Raw genomic sequence first — 18,700 nt, forward strand, 5'->3', positions numbered from 1 at the left:
CCTCGAGTAACATACTGAACGGTTGCTTCTGATGCTGCGTCGTCAGGGGGTGAATGAAGTCACACTCTTAAAGCGCTTTGAGTACCTTGAGTATAGAAAAGCAATTGGACAAATCTTACTTGGGATACAATAACGAGTAAGCCACTTGCACAAAAAAAACGAAAAAAAAAACATAAATAAAAACAAACTGGAAGCCTGAGTTGCAGAAAAAGAGCTTATAGTTCAATTGAATGCCCACAATATCCAAAATAAACACTGCAGTAAAGTAAACGTACAACTTAATAAAACGTGAATTCTATCCACTTTTGCATATTTGCTTTTAAATTCCTACACTTTTGTTTAGGTCCAACACTGCTACCTGGCGTTGTATCCTATAAATACAGCCGAGTGCGAATGCTGCGGAATGGAACTAAGAACGTGATCATTACAATCATGGTAATAATAATAATAATAATAAAAAAGCAGTTATAATAAATCAAATAATCTACTAAAGATTAGACAGAACGAATAATTACCGCTCTGGCAGGCGATTGATTGGTTGTGACTAGGGATGGACTCCTAGACCAGAGTAGTCGATTTTGACCGTGTCGTTCAATTGACTAACAGTAGAATGTGAAGCGAAGTTGCTAACTTGCATCGTAATAAACAAACTTTTGGGTGAGTGTGCGTTTTATGGTGCTCGCGGATTTTTCCAAATTTTCTCGAGAGTAGAGTTGTTACCAATGTGTCAGTTGGTCACACGGCTCAGTGGTATAGTTTTGATCAGGTCGATGAGCGATTTATTAGCATGCTAGCAGCTGCGTGGTTATCGTGTCGTGGATGCGTCATGGAGCGATTGCCAAGTGGCATTACGTTACACGACAGAGGCCCCGTAGCTCAGTGGTTTGGTAAACCAGGGCTTGTGGCTTCGTATCCCACTGGGGCCTCCGCTCCCCGAGAAGGGTTGCGTCAGGAAGGGCATCCGGCGTAAAAATTGTGCCGAACGTATATATGCGCTCATCTGAGATGACACGCTGTGGCGACCCCGAAAGGGACAAGCCGAAAGAAAGACACATTATGTTACACGACAAAGAAAATGCAGAGGAAAACGTGCTTTGTTGCTCGGTAGCTCAACCAATTAAGGCATCCGTTGTTTTGTGTTCTCAGAATCACAATAAGAATGATCTTTATTTGGCAAGTACGTTTAAAAAAAAAAAAAAAAAAAAACAGAATGAATTTGGTTCTGGCAGGATCTATGACACTGTTGCAGAGTCCTCAAGAAATATTGCTTAAAATGGTAGGATCATCTGGAACAATGACAAAAGTCCAAATGGTGTGGATAGTTCTCAAGCAGATATGCAAATAGTGCAGCGTGACCAGACTTCTACTGTGAGTGCACGAAGAATGTTTGTGTATATTTTACTTCGCTAACGCCTTTAAGTAATCTTGAGCTCTCTTGTCTGTGTTGAAATATGTAGAGATAAAGGTTTGGGAATAATGGCCCCCATGGTAAGCCGCCTCAGCTGTCACGTCCTCCGGCACATCCATTTGTGGTGGTGATGCTGCTATTGTCATGGCAACCCAGGGTTCCGAGCAGGCCCTGTTGGCCTCGGACCGGTACGCGAGGCTCATCCTGGCCCAGTTGAACAAAATGAGACTCCGCGCAGATTTCTGCGACGTGCGGCTGAGGGTCGGCGGCCGCGTCTTCAAAGTCCACAGGCTGGTGCTGGCTGCCAGCAGCCCGTACTTTTCTGCTCTTTTCTCCGGGGGGATGAGTGAGGCAGATAAAGAGGAAGTGGAGATTCTGGGAGTTGATACTGAAGTCTTCGAGGTTCTGCTGGACTTTGTTTACACAGGTACTCGTTAAGTCTACCAGACACATTTGCCTGTGGCGGAGAAATCGAGAGCAGTTTGTCTTTGCCGTCAGGGACAATCAATGTGACGGTGGAGAACGTTCAAGAACTGATGTTGGCGGCGGATATGCTGCAGTTGAACGAGGTTCTCGCCATCTGCAGTGAGTTTCTCAAGGGCCACATGGATCCATCCAATTGCGTGGGCATCTTTCAGTTCCTGGAGCAGATTGCCTGCATGGAACTGCTGGAGTTTTCCGAGAACTATATCCACGTTCACTTCCTCGAGGTATGAAAGGCTTTGACCGTGTCGGTTTTGTTGTTCACGTTGCCCAAATTGTCTGGCGTATGAAACGTTCATCTATCTTCTGTGCCACTTATCCTCATTCGGTTGACAGGTGAATTGGAGCCCATCTCAGTTGACTTTGTGCAGCCAGCCAAATTTAGACAACGCATCATTCACATTCATGGTTAAAACGGACTGTTTCTCGGACGTTCAGCAAAGAAATCATTTTCGCAACTGTATGTTTTATGTACAAAGACAGGTTTAACCCCTTCGACGAACTCGTTCGACCCCCAGATTATTTGGTTCATTCATTTCCTCGGCCCCCTCCGTCTTAAGGTGTGCATCGGCGACGAGTTCAGGGGCCTCTCGAAGGATCAGATCGTCAAGCTTCTCAGAAGCGAAGAGCTGAGAATCGAGGACGAGTACCAGGTGTTCACCGCGGCCATGGAGTGGGTTCTCCAAGATGTGGCCAAGAGAAAAAAATATGTGGTGGAGGTCTTGGAACCCGTGCGCTTCCCTCTGCTTTCCCCGCAGAGGTTGTTCAAGTACATCGAGGGTGAGGAGATTCAACATTTTACAAGTCACACTTCTTTTGACCATTAAAATTGATGATGCCTGATGAAAAAATCTTGCCCGTTTTTTTGCTTTTTACTCTAGGTATGACTGACTTCAGCCTGAGGGTGGCGCTCCAGACCCTTTTGAAGGAGTACATTGAAGTCGCAAAGTCTCCCAAAGACAAGCTGCACAGTCAACTCCACCAGATCAAGATGCGACCGCGAAGAAAAGCCCGGAAATACGTTTACGCCATAGGTTCTCTTTTTAATATCTTTGTTTTGTCATTTTAGGGTTCTTGGGACTTGTTAAAAAAAATTTTTTTAATATATATTTTTTTTTAATTGCGTCTTGATTGCAGGAGGCTACACCCGGTTGCAGGGTGGCCGGTGGAGCGACAGCAGGGCGTTAAGTTGCGTGGAGCGCTTTGACACCTTCAACCAGTTCTGGACCACGGTGTCGTCTCTGCATCAGGCCCGTAGCGGTCTGGGGGTAGCGGTGCTGGCAGGGATGATCTATGTGGTGGGAGGTGAAGAGGCTCAGACATTAAATGTCACATCATGGCCGCCGTGGTGGGTCTCAACCGTTTTGTTTCCTTCTCCAGGAGAGAAAGACTCAATGATTTTTGACTGCACGGAGAGGTACGACCCGGTGACCAAACAGTGGGCCGCTGCGGCGTCGCTCAATTCCCCTCGCTGCGGAGTCGGCGTCTGCGCCTGCCACGGCGCGCTATACGCTCTCGGTAGGTGCCGCCACATGAAACATCTGAAAATCCCAATTCGGCCAACCCGGCAGCAGCTGACCTGCGAGGACTCGTCAATCGTTCCGCCGTTTCCGTACAGGCGGATGGATCGGCTCCGAGATCGGGAGCACGATGGAACGTTACGACCCGGAGGAGAACAAGTGGGAGGTCATCGGCGACATGGCGGTCCCTCGCTATTATTTTGGCTGCTGCGAGCTGCAAGGTCTCTTCCCATCGCTTCCAATCAATTTCCCCATGACGCTAAAATGAGATTTCCGACTCGTCTTTCAACTCTTCTCCGTCCAGGTTTTATTTACGTGATCGGAGGAATCAGCGACGAAGGCACGGAGCTCTGCTCGGCAGAGGCGTTCGATCCCATCGCCCGGCGATGGACCGCTTTGCCCGTCATGCGCACGCGTCGAGCGTACGTGGGGGTGGCCTGCCTCAACAACTGCATCTACGCGGTCGGGGGGCGCAACGAGGCCGTGGGCGCTTTGGAGACGGTGGAAAAATACTGTCCAGAGCAGGTAATCTCGAGACTGGACAAAATCGCACCGTATCGGCAAGTGTTAAATTGAGGCAATTGGACTTTACTCGGTTTGATCTCTGATCCAGTTCTAAAATCGAAGTGTGAAGTCCAACTACTTGTGCCCCAGAGGGCATTTCTGTGGACTAACTCCGATGAAAGAAACCTTGCAACGTTGCTCACGGAGTCCAATGTGTCGAGTGTGTGACTAGACATGAAAAGTGCAGGTGCCTCCATTCAAGCATGGAGGATTACCACGACCCGGATGACCGAGAATCTACAGAGCGCACCTGGTTATAAGCCTCACCCGGGAAATACCATTTGGTACATACTTACGCCGCACCCGTGTAAAAGCCGCAAGTGCCCACATTGAAACGCGGGATATTTACAAAGAAAGACGGTACACAGAGGGTTTAACGCTAGCGCTGCTGTGCTAATGCTAATGCTAATGGTAGTGCCGCGGTAACAGGGCCGGTTAAAAAAAAACAAAAACAAAAAAACGTACCGATAAAAATCACTGAGACACACCGATAACACGCTAGCGCAGCGCTAACAGGGCCGGACCGGTAAAAGTCACTTCCTCGGCACATATATTCCACCGGTCTCGCTCTTGCCTTTTCCGCCCGAGTGCCCCCTTGCGGCCGTTAGAAAAAAATGCACAAATTTGCCGCATCAGCACATAAACCGCAGGGTTGAAAGCATGTGGAAAAAATGTCGCGGTTTATAAGCCGGAATTACGGAACTCGGATGGAATCTGCCGTATGGAAAACTGGTGAAAGGTTCCCACCCTTGTGGCTCTTCTCTCTTTCCGAACCGCAGGAGAAGTGGTTGGAAGTGGCCCCGATGTCCACAGCGCGTGCCGGGGCCTCGGTGTCAGCGGTCAACGGGTTGTTGTACGCCGTCGGCGGAAGGGCCGCCAGCAGAACCTTCTCGGCGCCGGTGACGATCGACTCGGTGGAGGTCTACGACCCCCACCTGGACACGTGGACGGAAGTCGGCAACATGATCGCCAGCCGCTGTGACGGCGGCTTGGCTGTACTCTGATCACTTCCACGTCGTGGAAAAACTGCACCTTAAGATTATCCCTGTGCCACATCTCGAGATATTATTTATGTAATTCTTTTCTTGTCTTACTGTTGACGTGATGGATGAGTGTTGTTTCTGCCCAACTTGTGTCTCTATTTCAGTCCCGCCAATCATTTTAAGTTGCACAATTGACCATATATAAATTGACTCTTTTTCACCTTGTTTTCATTTTGATTTTGAAATGCTTTTTTTTTTTTTTTTTGCACTTGCTTATGAATCCAGAGAGAACTGTGCATTGTTATGAAATGAGATATTAAATGATTGGACATGGGCGGCACGGTGGATCAGCTAGTAAAGCGTCGGCCTCACAGTTCTGAGGTCCCGGGTTGAATCCCAGATCTGCCTGTGTGGAGTTTGCATGTTCTCCCTGTGACTGTGTGGGTTTAACTCCCACATCCCAAAAACATGCAACGTTAATTGGACACTCTAAATTGCCCATAGGTGTGATTGTGAGTGCAGCTGTTTGTCTCTGCGTTTGGATGGCGACCAGTTCAGGGTGTACGCTGCCTCCTGCCCGTTGACAGCCGGGATAGGCTCCAGCACTCCCCGCGACCCTCGTGAGGATACGCGGCAAAGAAAATGGATGGATGGACTTTTTGTGTAAAGTTGTCAAAGCATTATTTTAACAACAACAAAAGAATGACACTTATAGGTCTTTGTGAGTGATCACTGCAAGATTTGTTTGTTTGTTTTTTTTTTTTAAACTACAAAAGTCACAAAGCTTGTGCATTTACTACTAGATTCTTTACATATCAACCAAAAGAACTTTGGTTTACTGGCGTGTCATTCGCCCGATATTTTTAGTGTTGGCTTCATGGGACACCTGAACAGTGGCCATGTTTCTTACCATTCTGCCTGTCCTTAATCGATCCCCCGAAAATAGAGATTTTGATTGCTTTTCAGTGAAACACTGTCCTGTGTTGTATCGTAGGCTTTCCAGTGAGGTTCGTGGCAAAAGCTGTAACAACACGTTTGTATTGAACTTTGTTTTGCAGGAGATTACAAACATATTCTATCAGTAACAAGAAAATACATATAAAACAATTATGGAGCTGTGTTCAGGATTTATTATAATCCAGGAAACATGCCCATCGCTGTTTATAGTATTTCCCGTGTAACAAAATTGCTGTGGATGTTTTAATACAAGAAGAGAGCAGTTGTTTAGCTTTCTTTTTTTTTTTTGTTTATGTGGATGAAATGGGAACATTTCCTCTTTAATTGGTGACATTTTTGAGCTTCTTCTCATCGTAGACCTTCTTCAAGATCAGCGTCGCCACCAGTGAAAAGGTCGCCACCAGAGTGAGGACAGTTCTCATGGCTTTGAACCAGGCGGGGTATCCCGGGAGCAGGGTCAGGTCGTAGTGCAAAGACAGTCCCAGGCCCATTAAGACCACCGAGGTCCCCTCGACAACATTGTCCCTGCAGAGCAACGCCAGCCAGGCCAGAAGCGACGGAACCACACCGTTGCCCAAGTTCATCCAGTTCGGTTGCGCGGGACTACCGTCGGGAATGGCGAACCCCCAGCGGGCGCCGCCGAGGAAGGAGACGACGCAAGCGCCGTAAAACATTTGAGCGCAGGCCACTTGAGGGTGGAAGGACTGAGCGGTCGCCATGAAGAGAGGGGCCGCGACAAATGGGGCGAGGCCAGAGAAGCCCAGGTACAGGGCCGGTCTGGGAGCCTCGGTCAAGGCCCGCAAGCTGAAACCTTCTCTGGTGCGCGTCTTGTCTGAATGGCAGAGACGAGAGGCAGCCCAACTGATGGGCGGGATGGAAGGAAGTTTGGGCGGCCCCAAGAACGAAGGCATTGCTTTTCCACCAATCCAGTGGGGACGTGGCCACGTTGGATGCTGGGAATGAACAACGTTTATATTCTACGAGAATGAAAGAAATCACTGTCTTGATTTAAAAACAACATGCTTTTACTTGGACTTACCCTGTAAAAAAGGCATCTGCGAGGTGCAAATCCAAATATTTTAAATCGAAAAAATAAAAAAAGATACAAATGAATAGGTCGCTCACAGTCATAAATGTCATTTGCATCATCCGATTTCATTTCAATGGTGAGTAACATCAGCTAGCCAGCAGCTATGCAAGTGACTTCATGCAAGGTCAAGCAATCGTTCGGCAATAATCTGCTTGTTTGAAAATGACCGAAAAGATGTTTTGAAAACGTGCGACTAGAAAGCTTGTTAAATCCACAACATGTACACTGAATTTTGACTAGCTTCACAATCAAGGGACGTGGTTCCCATTCGCCATGATTAGTTCATCGATGTTTGCTTTTTGTTTCGCTTTCTTGCTATTTTTTTATCCGAAGATAATGAAAAAATGGTCATCTTACCTTCTCACGAAGTCGTGTCGGATCATTTCAGATTTGAATGAAGACGACCTTGCTATAAAATCGCTCCCCCTTTTTTTCCCGAACGGAACCAGGAAAGTTCTGCTATCGACTATTTTGTCTGTCAATGGCGGGGGAAATTCTGTGTCGTATTCAAGAGTGCAAATACTACCGCTGTATTGTTTTTTTTTTTTTTTAAATGTATGCCGTTATCAGCGTTTGCAGGGAAATAAACGAGTCGGTTTGAGGTATATATCTTCATTGGCAAAAGTTCAACTGACAGGATTTTTAATCGTACCTCATAGAGCCAAACCTCATCCAGTTGCATAAATGACGTGACTTCTTGAACGCAGCCTTAGTGAGTCTGTTCGAATCCCTCGGTGCCAGCGACAGTGGTAAGCGCACACAAAACCCAAACAAACATCAAGTGCAACTCTTTGAGGGGGTTATACCCACGCCGGAGTGTCGTTTCGTTGTTATTCGACAATTTAATATAATCTGGAATCCATTAAAGGTTATTTTTGGGGGGGCTTGGGAGAAGGTACGCGGTATTGTCAGGAAACCTTGCGAGTTAGCTCGCTAGCACTTAGCAGGCTGATGAATGTGTGCTGCCGCTGCTAAGGTAGCCATTTTGAAACTGTGTTGTTCCAACGATGCCAGCTCTATTTACCTACGCCGTACGTTTATGACAACCGCTACGGTGTGCGAGCGACGCGATTCGGACCCTTAGCTGTGCGTTAACTCGTCGCGGAGCTAAGCCGCCGAGCCACGGGAGCTCGTCGCAATGTCCCTCGCGGCTTTCGGTGCCAGTTAACAGGCTAGGTAACAGCAGCTACTAGCTAACTCCCCGCTACGCTAATGTTCACGTAGGTAAATACAGAGATGCGTTAGCAACCGATTGCTTCGCGATTTAAGAACAGCACACGGTTGTGATCGACTTTGATGACTTTAGACCTTAGAATCGCTTTTCTTTAGTGTGTTAAATGCAACTGTGAGCATTTTTCAACTTGTGAACGCGGTGAAACGTGCGCTCTGTGTGTGTTGATTTGGTCTCGTTCGGAGCAAGCGAGCACATGTTTTTTTTTTCCCCCCTCCGTACAATGGTTATGTTTCACATAACGCTGCGAGTTGTTTGCCATGTAAACTGCTAATCCCGAAGTGGAATATCCCTGCTATCCGGAGTAGCTTGTGCGCGTCGCAAACTCATTGATGTTAAGCTATTACGTAAGAGTTCAGTGGGAGTGCAATGCCGTTTGCACACTTTTGCGGTTTCGTATTAAACATTAATATAATATACACCTGTGAAGGAAGCGGTACGAGGATTCAGCAGTCCCTGTTTGGTTTTTGCTAACGCGTTACTGTCGTGTTCTGCTCTCGCTGTGAGAGAAGTCAAAAGTATTTTGTGGATATTTTTGCAGCGATATTAATAGTTTATTAAAAGCCGCCGCACACTTCTTTTATCGTGTGATGGCTGCAAGATCACAGAGTAAATGTTTTTGATTTGCAACCGTGCGGAAGAGCCGTTTTCATGATGACATTCAAAAGTATCGTTGTTGTTGTTTTCAAAGCTTTAAGATATGCGCGATCTCCACCTTTAAAGGCATATCTTGTTCAAACAGCTACAATAAGTTGTGGTTAAGTTTAATGTCTACAAGGTTGCTAATTTGATTTGAGTTGGTATTTTCAGTGAATTTGTCATTGCTCGTCTTTTGACTAAAGTCTTTGGCTTGCAGGTGCAGCTCCTTTACAGTCAAGTGGAACACCAGGAAGTACTCAAATCATAAAACGGTTCAGCAAGTCAAAAGGCCGTAAAACAAAGAGCATCCCTACACATTTAGTGTTTTTTTTTTTTTTTTTTGTTGTTGTTTTTGCTCAATTTTTTTTCAAGACTAGTTAGGTTTTTTTTTTTTTTTTTTTTTTTTTTGGGCGAGCCTTTTATCTCGTTTTTCACATCTATGAAATCGGACTTCGCCCAACTTTCATCTTTCAGAACTCTGGACATTAATGGGCATTTTACAAATGCGAAAGCAACTCATGCAGCAATCGACATCTTTATAATGCATCCCTTGTCGAGCTTTCTGTTTCACTGACCAGAAAGTAACATGACAGCAATGTAACTGACGGATTTTGTTCTCGTCATTGTCATGTGACTTTGAATTAGCGATCATCGTTTCCTCCCCGACGGTGGCGGTCTTTTCACCACATGAATGAGGTGAGCAGTGGGTTTCCTCCCAAAGACTGTCCCTGAACTCCCCTTCTTTTGTGCACGCGTTCCACCAGATTCTAAAATGATTCGGTGAAAGTGAAATTGATGTCAAAAACCCTCCTGGCCCACAGTGCGGCAGAACAACATTGGTTTCGTTCTCCCCAACTTGGCGTCAAAGTGGAACTGCTCCACAAAGTGCTGTCCATGCTTACGGGCAAACCCTTTCTACTTGTTGACAAGAACGCAACGTCGCTCTTTTGTGCCAGTGGGGCAAATGTCCGCTTATCGATACATAATTTTGCCAATTGACAAAGTCTGATCATGTTCCGCGTGTCCCACTGAGCAAGTTCAGGAGTGACTCGGGGCTTTTAAACGCCGTCACTCGGCGCGGGATTCGCTCAGGAGCAGCTCGGGAATCCCGCCTCCCCCCACCCCCGGAGACCGCTGCGCTCGGGTTTTCGGAAGTCCGTTCTCCTTCCTCGTTTTGCCGGGCCGCTTTTCTGGATCGCCGATTCCAGATCATTCCTGCGACTCTCTGACCCATCTCTGCGCGCCACCCTGGACGAAGCGATCAGCTTCTGGGAAAAGGGGGCTGCGCTGTCCTGGAGGAGATTTAGAGGGGTTGCCGTTGTGCCGTTCCCTGTCTGTCGGCGCCATCAGGCCTGAAGAGAAGAGCCCCAGACGGACCGAGGGAGGAGGCCGAGGACTTCAGAGCCATTGACTCTGGGGTAAGTAACTATTTGATGTGATTAAAAACGTACGTTTTATATCTTTTCTGCTAATAGCGGGCCTTTTTTTTGTTATGAATCTTTTGTGGCCTTGATGTACTGACAGATTAAAGAAAGAGGACTAAGGTGTGGAATTGTCACCCATTTCATGATGCCGTGGATAAAACTGATGATTACGATGGCCCATCTTTCTTGGCAGATCCTGGCCATGAGGTTTGATGCCTCAATCCACTGACCAGAAACACTGGACCTAAATGGCGCAGCATGACTTTGTCCCTGCCTGGCTTAACTTCTCCACACCCCAGCCTGCCAAGGTTTGTGCCCGCACGCGTCACGCTTGCACGGTTCTGAGAGTGAGTGAAGGAGACAACGCGTCAAACCCTGCCTTAATTCTCAAGCGCCGTTACACTTTGCGTGTGGCGGGCGACAAACATGGCGGTCAGTTCAAGTCATTGATGGCCTGCACAAAACAAGCACAGATGGGGCGTGCAAAAATATTGATTAAAGTTCAAACGCTGATTGTAGGTGAAATTTGCTCCAGGTCACACAAGAGAGATGAAGTTGAGCAATTAGTTTGCTCAAAGCATTTTCAATGACTTGTTTAATCATTCATGCCGTCTGCATGTCTGCAAGTTTCCCAGCTGGGTGACGAACTTTAAAATAGATCCAAGACTGAGAAATAAAAGTGTGTTTGTCCAGTTTTGCTGTTATGGTGGTTCTAAAGGGGAACTCCCACCCCCAAAATTTAAAGCAAGATCACATTGGATGTGCTAATGCGAGTCCAAACACAGCAATCTGATTCATGATTTCCTTTTGTGGAATAAGATTTTAAACAATCAAAACAACGGGGGCATCCTAATCGGCTGCAGACCGGAAATGAGGCCGAAGTGCCCTTTGGAGGGTTGTCGTCCGCTGCCGCAGCCGATGAAACAAACGTTGAGCCGCGTCGGCTGACAGATTTTTGAAAGGTTTGGATTTTAAAGGTGCTGTACTGTTGGCCTGCCCCCACTTTATTTATGCATTAACAACCAAGTTGGAAGTATCAGAACTTGTCTGGGAATCCAACTTCTGCACGCTCTTGAACACTTCGCTGTCTGGCAAATGTTGTAAAACTCAACCGCTTCCCTCGCTCTGCAAGCGCCGGACTCGGCGAAAGTGTGGATCATTTTTCGACAATAATGATCAAACATTTTGCCCAACAAGAGCGCAGACCGAGGTGGAAGGGGCCGTCTCTCCTGCTGTATTATGTACTTTTTTTTTTTTTAATATATCAAAAGACCGTATGACATATGAGCAACTTTTCTGCATGTTAGCAACTGAACACTATTTTGGATTGATGTTGGTGCACAACTCTTGTCCAGCGTAATAGCAACATAACGTATAACTCGCATGATGGAGTATTCGGTTGCTCCAGCACGATGGCATCCCGTTTTCTGTCACTGATGACTGTGTACCCCCCCCCCCCCCCTGTTGCCTCCTCCAGTCACCTGCTGCCACCCTCGATAAGCAAAGCGAGCCCCACCACCACAAAGAAGGCAGAAATGCCGTGAGCCGCCGCCGCCACAATTCTTCAGATGGCTTCTTCAACAACGGCTCCTTGCGGGCTCCAGCAGGTACCGCGAGTGAAGAAGAAAAAGAAAAAAAAAAAAACACTTTGAAAGAGGGTTTTGCCAGAGCAGGACGTGGAATGCTTGCGATTCTCACTCGGGCTGCGCAATATCGGAAAAAGATGACTTATGTAAATATTTTTAAGCTTGTGATTATAGTTTTGCAATATGATTGGCTGACTTTATCTCAAAATTATTTTCTTTTCTTATTTGACAAAATTAGATAAATGACCTATTATCACAGAGTGATCAAAGTGTTTTAATGAAATAATTTTGATACAAAACATTTTGTAGTAATTCTTTTAGAAATATCTCCTATTACAAAACACATTCACTCCCATTCATGCAGCGTCCCTGAACGTGCCTCACGCACTTAGCTACCTAGTTTCATTTTCAAGAGCAAAATAGGAATATCTGTAGGTGTAACATGTTTTCCAAGTTTTGAGCAGGTCCCTCTGTTCACTTTCTTTGTTACTGCTGATTGACTGTATATTGCAGTACACCAACATCGCAGCAGACCCTGTGATGCGACTGTTGCACACATGTACGTCACAATGACGACGCTCAAACAAAAATATCGTGCAGCCCTGGATCTCACTGTACTCATGCCTGGGAATACTCTTTTTCTGATATAAAGGTGTGTTGAATGGAGACAAGTACTGCTTTGGACAAAGCAGAATCAATTCATTGCTCATGGTTTCATTTTCTGTGGTCGTTGCAGTTTTTCCACAACACAAACTGGCATGGTGTGTTTTAAATGGATATTCTTGGATGTGTTGACTTTTTTTTTTTTTTTTTTTTTTTGAAAGATGCTATGGATCCATTGGCATAAAGTCACTTTTTTTTTTTTATTATTTTTTCAAATTTTTTTTTTTAATTTTTAGGTGATGGTTGGCAGCAGCCCTCACTACTTCTGAGACATGACTCTGTGGATTCAGGGGTCTCCAAAGGAGGGCACAGCGGATTAGCGGGGGGCCCGTGTTGGAAGGAAACGCCCAGCTGGCACGGAGGTCCGCGGGGTGCCCAGGACGGTCACCACCACCACCACCACCACCAAGGACGCCACCCCAAGCGGGGAGGAGGCGACAGGGACAGACAGGGAGGGCACCGGCAGCGCAATGGGAACTTCCATCCCCGGAAGGGCACCTCGTACCAGGACAAGTTTCCCAATGAAGAACGCAAAGACAATAAGGAAGACAAGCTGAAGTTTGTGGAAGAAGACTTTGTGAGTAGCAAGTTTTTTTTGTTTGTTTGTTTTTTGCACCGTTTCTAAAGCTTGCTACAATTTTCTTATTTGAGTGTTGCACTGGCTTTCTGGCTGAGCTCGCATGAGCCATCGTCCTGCCAATTCTTACACGCGAAAGTCACACCTATTCCGTGGCAGTGGCAGCAGTTGTCAATCGTTGCGCTTCTTTTGTAGCCTTCTCTCAACCCTGAAACAACTGGAAAGCCCGGGACACCGATGAGACCTGTGGCTGCCAATGCCGGAGTGTGGGGTAAGGGCTCACAAAGTCCGTAGAACACATTGCTTTTACTGTGATCCACGCAGTTTTCGGATTACTTATCATAATAATTCTGTCCGCGCCCCACGCAGAAAATCCTCCAAGTGGCAAGCAGATGGTGTCCAAAATGTTAGTTATCAAAAAGGTTTCAAAGGAGGACCCCAGCACGGCCTTCTCAGCGGGCTTCGCCAGCGCCGGCGGCGGCTTGCCGGCCAACGGCGCCAAAGCTCCCATCACAGGCTCCAGCGTCTACAAGAATCTGGTCCCAAAACCTGCTGTGGCTCCCACCAAAGTACGAATGGCTTCTGCGTGTCAAAACTCGGTTCACCAACTAATGCACATCTGCTTTTTTTTTTTTTTTAAAGAGCACCCAGTGGAAAGCCGGCACTCGGGAGATCGCCAAATCCGGCCGGGATTCGGTCTTTCCCAACCCCGTTTCTGCTGTTAAAACCAGCAACCCGGTCAGCGTGCCGCAGCACAATAACCCGAAAGAGGTGAGCTTTTAAAATTATACATCCATCCATTTTCTTAGCTGCTTATTCTCACAAGGGTCAAGGGGGAGTGCTGGAGCCTATCCCAGCTGTCAACGGGCAGGAGGCGGGTGGTGTACACCCTCAACTGGTCGCCAGCCAATTGCAGGGCACATCGAGACAAACAGCCGCAGTCACAATCACACCAACGGGGCGATTTAGAGCGTCCAACTAATGGCGCGTGTTTTTTGGGATGTGGGAGTAAACCGGGGTGCCCGGAGAAGAACCCAGACACGCACGGGGAGAACATGCAAACTCCACACAGGCGGGGCCGGGATTGAACCCGGGACCTCAGTACTGTGAGGCCAGTGCTTTCCATCTGATCCACCGTGCCGCCCGTTTTCAAATTCCTCAAATCAAATTCATAATACAAGTACAAATCTGCCAAGTTTACCGTACATCCCATCTGTGGTGACCCGTCGTCGCTTGGGTGATGTGGCTGCTCTCCTGTGAAAAATTACATTTTTCATTATTTTTTCTTGGTCGCAAATATGCTCTAAGCTGGAAACACGTTAAAGCTGACAAGGTCCAAAAACGACGGGCCAGCTCGTTGTAGGTCAGACAAGCAGTCTGGAAGAGAACCAAGAATGTCATTGTCTCCGTAGCATCCTTCCAGCACGACCCCCCCCATAGACATCGCCCCGTCGAGGCTGAAGCTGATGCGTCGCGGTCCGGACCGAAAGAGCGACTTCCTGCGGGCGCTGAAGGACGAGGGCACCGGAGAGCTGACGACGAGCAGCAGCCCGGGAACATCAGGAGAGGTCGGTCGTGCTCCCTTTTCAACTGCGCCGTACCCACGATGGCTATAAAAAGTCTCCACACCCCAGGTTTCTGTGATTTTATAAAAAAAAAAATGGCATTTACATTATCAAAATTATTGGGGGGAAAAAAAAAAAAAAAAAGGGCTGTCACGATTGAACTTTATTAGAAGTCATTATTGGTCAAATAATTTTTTTTTTGTATGCATTTTTTTTTCTCGATTGGATTTCAATTTGGATTTACACAATATGGATTTTTGAGGACGATCACTGATCAAGTTTAAAAAAAAAAAAAAAAATTAAATCACAAGATGAAGCAACTTATCCGTTTACAGGATTTTAGTGTACATAATTGTGTACTGTATACTTGCGTACCTCCATACTTATTCTCCAGCATTTTAGGCAAAAGTTAGAACATCACTGTCCTCTAGGGGGCGGTCAAGGATTGGCCACTGACATCAGATTAGATCAAAGCAACATGACAACGTGACAGAAACAAAGGGTTTTAACTTGCATCTATTTTCTGAACCGCTTATCCTCACGAGAGTCACGGGAGCGCTGGAGCCAATCCCAGCTGTCGTCAGATACGACGTGGGCTCCATCTGAAACCGATCGCCAGCCAATCGCAGGGCACATAGAAATGTGCAACCATAAGCTGATGCTGCCCATCAAATTTGTGTTGAAGCTTGTAGATGACGCACAGATGGTGTATTTTGTAACTATTATTTTTTTTTTAAGATTCATTGGCCGTCACATAGCTACAGTACAATCCCACGGGACACGTGACAAGGCTAAAAATAAACTAGCGTTTGAATTCATACACGTGGAGTTAAATATCTTGTGCGGAGGCGATTGATGACGTCATTGATCAGGTCGGCAAATTATGACGTGAAAGACAAAAAATGGTAATTATCAGATTGACGTTAAATCTAATTGGATTCTTCAAATGCAAATATTGGAACGGAGAGTTCTTTGGCATTTGATGACAGCTGCTATTGTAAGCAGAAAATGTCTCAAAACGTGTCCTGAAATCATTCCACCTACTCTGCATTACTTCCTGACCTGTTTGGTTGAATACAAAGTTTATATACTTGCAAGTGTTAATCTTAGATCTTGAATAATACATCTTTGATTTTACTGAAATAATGAACGATACAAAAAAAACGGTCCACTTGGTCCAATCATTTTTTTTTTTTTTTTGGTTAGTGTCTTATTGTCGCGTGATTGTGTCCAGGGGGAAAGCAGCACCCCGGAGCCAAAAGCCTACAGCGAGGACGTCTGCCACGAGAACGGCCTGTCCTACTCCCTCAGCGACTCCGACACGGAACACCTGTCCAGCTCCCTGGAGGCTGAGCACAGGTAGGATTTTGCTGCATTCCCCACAAAGGTCACACTTAGATCTGGATCTTGGTCAGCGTGGGTCAAAAAATGTAAAACACGTCTTAAAATGTTGGGGACCTGTGAACATTGGGACATTCTAAGAGAACAGAATGTCGTGTGTGTAACGGCAAACTACAATCCAACTACCGTCATTCCCGGCCTAAAGAGCGCACCTGATTATAAGACTCTCCCCGCGCATTTGTGAAGGAAATACCATTTGGTACATACATAAGCCGCACCCGTGTAAAAACCGCAAGTGCCCACGTTGAAACACGAGATATTTACAAAGAAAAACGGTACGCAGACTTCAAAGTTTTAATGCCTTTGCTTAGCTTAACGTTAGCACAACAGCGGTTATAAAAAAAAAAAAAACAAACGAAAAAAAAAACATACCTAAATCACTGGGACGCAGTAGCAACATGCTAGTGTGGCGCTAACAGGGCCGGTTCTAAAATATAAATACCAGTAAAACCACTGAGACACGGCAGCAACACGTTAGCGCGCTGCTAACAGGGTCAGGGAGAAGAAAAAAAAAAAAAACGTACCGGTAAAAGCCACTTCCTCGCCACATATATTCCACCGGTCTCACTCTTAGCTTTTCCGCCCGAGTGTCCCCTTGCAAGGGTTAGAAAAAAATGCACACATTAGCTACATCACCGCATAAGCCGCAGGGTCGAAACCGTGTGTGTGTGGGGGGGGGGGGAGTCGGGGCTTATAGGCCGGAAATTACGGTAATTTTTTTTTTTTTTAACCTTGATGCAGAGATGTCAGATTTGTGATGTCTTTGGCTACAGTTCCAATGACCCCAACTTTGTACATGCACAGAAAAGTCATTTTGAGAAACTTTCTGGTTCAGGTTGCTGAAGGCCATGGGGTGGCAGGAGTACCCAGAAAACGACGACAACTTCCTGCCTCTGACCGAAGACGAGCTGAGAGAGTTCCAGACAAAAACCGAGCAGGTGACGGCCGCTCCGCTCCGCTCGCTTCGCGGCGTTGTTGCGCAGATCAACTGTGGGCTCACCCGATTACGTGGCGACGCGTGTCGCCCGCGCAGCTCAAGAGGAACGGCCTGCAGAACGGCGTCCTCCCGAGGGCGCGGGGGGTCACCCTCCACTTCACCCCCTGGAGGAGCGTGGCCGAGGCGCACGTGGAGGAGGCCTCCGAGTCGGAAACCAGTAGCAGCAGCCAGACGTCCGACGACGACGACGACGACAACCGCACCAAATCCTAACGTGGCTTTTACGGAACAAAAAAAAGAAAAGAAGAAAACCACGCAACAGCCAACACGTCTTAGCGAGCCACCTGCCCTCCTTTCTCTCATCTTGTTTTTAGAGCACCATTTTGAATTTTTGATTCTTTTTTTTTTTTTTTTTTGTTGTTGTTGTTCTTGCACAAGGGAAAAACCAATCATATCCCAGTGAAGGGGGAGATTTCTGCTCTGCCAGACGTTATTTTCCCTGCGTTTCCTCCTTCACTGCAGTCCTGCGCTCTGACCCGGACCCCCTCGCCGCCCCCGCCCCTCCTTTTTCTTCCTTGCTTTGTGGAACTGAAGTGTTCATCGAGAAAAAGGGCAACGGATGCACACTTGATTCTGCTTTAAACAGACTAACTCATTTCATTGATGATGCTGATGACACATTATTAATGATATTAATAAAGTTGGTTCCTGACAAGCTGATGGGCTTCAACCTGCTGTGATCTTTGATGGAGAATTCCGAGTTCATCAATGACAAAAAAGTGATTTTTTTTTTTTTTTTTTTTTGTACTGGCGCAGAGTAAAAGCCGGTCTATGGGCGTAGATTAATGCCACCGGGATTTGCATTTGAAATATCACGTGATCACATTTTCAATAGTTGTATTGCAATGTAACTTTTCAATGTCAACGATTCAACCGGCTACATTTAGCCAGCCAATCGCAGTCACGTGACCAAGAAAGCCCAACTGCGATTGGCTGGGTGTTCGCTTCTGACCTGAAGTAACCTTGCCCGGTGCCACAGACGGTGAATTTTTGACAGCGAATTGTAGCAACTATTGAAAATGTGATGACTTTACGTTTCAAATTCAAATCCTAGCGACACTAATTTACTTGCGTACAGGGGAAGCAGTTCACTGGGGATGTTCCAGACAAACTACAAAGCTGTGGAATAAAGTACGGCTATAGAAATGTTGCATTTGCTAGTGCGTAGTTTATGGAAAATGTTGAACGGCGTAAAATGCAAGTTTATTTACACTTGCTATGATGAGTCCACCAGCAAAAAAAAAAAAAAAAAGCATTTGCAGATTCATTGCAACTGCTTCTTCTTTTCCTTTCGGCTTGTCCCGTTAGGGGTCGCCACAGCATGTCGTCTTAGATGAACGCATATTTGTTTGGCGCAGTTTTCCCACCGGATGCCCTTCCTGACGCAGCCCCCTCCGCATTTAGTCCGGGGGAGAAGTTTACGACACCACCCGGTATTCCCGGCCGGTCTCCCGTCCAAGTACTACCCGGGGCCAAACCCGCTTAGCTTCCGACACCTGACGAGATCGGGCGTTCTCAGGGCGGCGTGGCCCGAAGTCAATTCATTGCAATTGCAGAGCCTGAAAATCTGGACTGGAAATATTTTAGCTTCCCGCTAACACATTTTACCATA

At 46.6% G+C, this 18,700-nt stretch overlaps 3 protein-coding genes across 10 annotated transcripts; 2 read left to right on the forward strand and 1 right to left on the reverse strand.

The window, feature by feature from the left end:
- Positions 1 to 535: 535 nt before the first annotated feature.
- ipp (intracisternal A particle-promoted polypeptide) lies at positions 536 to 5,178 on the forward strand. Of its 2 annotated transcripts, XM_061839082.1 has the most exons (12): positions 536 to 657; positions 1,230 to 1,368; positions 1,458 to 1,488; positions 1,565 to 1,835; positions 1,907 to 2,118; positions 2,452 to 2,671; positions 2,773 to 2,925; positions 3,029 to 3,196; positions 3,272 to 3,409; positions 3,510 to 3,632; positions 3,716 to 3,936; positions 4,755 to 5,178. In XM_061839082.1, the coding sequence occupies exons 3-12, from the start codon at positions 1,477 to 1,479 to the stop codon at positions 4,977 to 4,979; spliced, it is 1,743 nt and encodes a 580-aa protein (XP_061695066.1). In that variant the 5' UTR covers positions 536 to 657; positions 1,230 to 1,368; positions 1,458 to 1,476; the 3' UTR covers positions 4,980 to 5,178. The 2 variants fall into 2 exon arrangements, with proteins under 2 accessions (XP_061695066.1, XP_061695065.1); XM_061839081.1 differs by lacking the exon at positions 1,230 to 1,368 and having other exon boundaries at positions 555 to 657.
- A 797-nt stretch (positions 5,179 to 5,975) lies between these two features.
- LOC133510768 (transmembrane protein 69-like) lies at positions 5,976 to 7,727 on the reverse strand. 4 transcript variants are annotated; one of them, XM_061839089.1, is made up of 3 exons: positions 7,363 to 7,479; positions 6,955 to 6,970; positions 5,976 to 6,868 (listed from the first exon to the last, which is right to left on the reverse strand). In XM_061839089.1, the coding sequence occupies exons 1-3, from the start codon at positions 7,386 to 7,388 to the stop codon at positions 6,236 to 6,238; spliced, it is 675 nt and encodes a 224-aa protein (XP_061695073.1). In that variant the 5' UTR covers positions 7,389 to 7,479; the 3' UTR covers positions 5,976 to 6,235. The 4 variants fall into 4 exon arrangements, with proteins under 4 accessions (XP_061695073.1, XP_061695072.1, XP_061695075.1 ...); XM_061839088.1 differs by lacking the exons at positions 6,955 to 6,970; positions 7,363 to 7,479 and adding an exon at positions 7,658 to 7,727 and having other exon boundaries at positions 5,976 to 6,892; XM_061839091.1 differs by lacking the exon at positions 6,955 to 6,970 and having other exon boundaries at positions 7,363 to 7,500.
- Positions 7,617 to 17,748, forward strand: gpbp1l1 (GC-rich promoter binding protein 1-like 1). Of its 4 annotated transcripts, none has more exons than XM_061839083.1 (12): positions 7,617 to 7,754; positions 9,093 to 10,293; positions 10,493 to 10,607; positions 11,777 to 11,906; positions 12,785 to 13,125; positions 13,321 to 13,396; positions 13,495 to 13,694; positions 13,768 to 13,896; positions 14,538 to 14,693; positions 15,925 to 16,049; positions 16,927 to 17,029; positions 17,125 to 17,748. In XM_061839083.1, exons 3-12 carry the CDS (start codon positions 10,548 to 10,550, stop codon positions 17,299 to 17,301), a joined length of 1,497 nt encoding a protein of 498 aa, XP_061695067.1. In that variant the 5' UTR covers positions 7,617 to 7,754; positions 9,093 to 10,293; positions 10,493 to 10,547; the 3' UTR covers positions 17,302 to 17,748. The 4 variants fall into 4 exon arrangements, with proteins under 4 accessions (XP_061695067.1, XP_061695071.1, XP_061695068.1 ...); XM_061839087.1 differs by having other exon boundaries at positions 12,839 to 13,125; XM_061839084.1 differs by lacking the exon at positions 7,617 to 7,754 and adding an exon at positions 7,784 to 7,981.
- The last annotated feature ends 952 nt before the right edge of the window (positions 17,749 to 18,700 follow it).

This window comes from Syngnathoides biaculeatus, chromosome 13 (assembly GCF_019802595.1).
Source record: "Syngnathoides biaculeatus isolate LvHL_M chromosome 13, ASM1980259v1, whole genome shotgun sequence".
Lineage (NCBI taxonomy): Eukaryota > Metazoa > Chordata > Actinopteri > Syngnathiformes > Syngnathidae > Syngnathoides > Syngnathoides biaculeatus.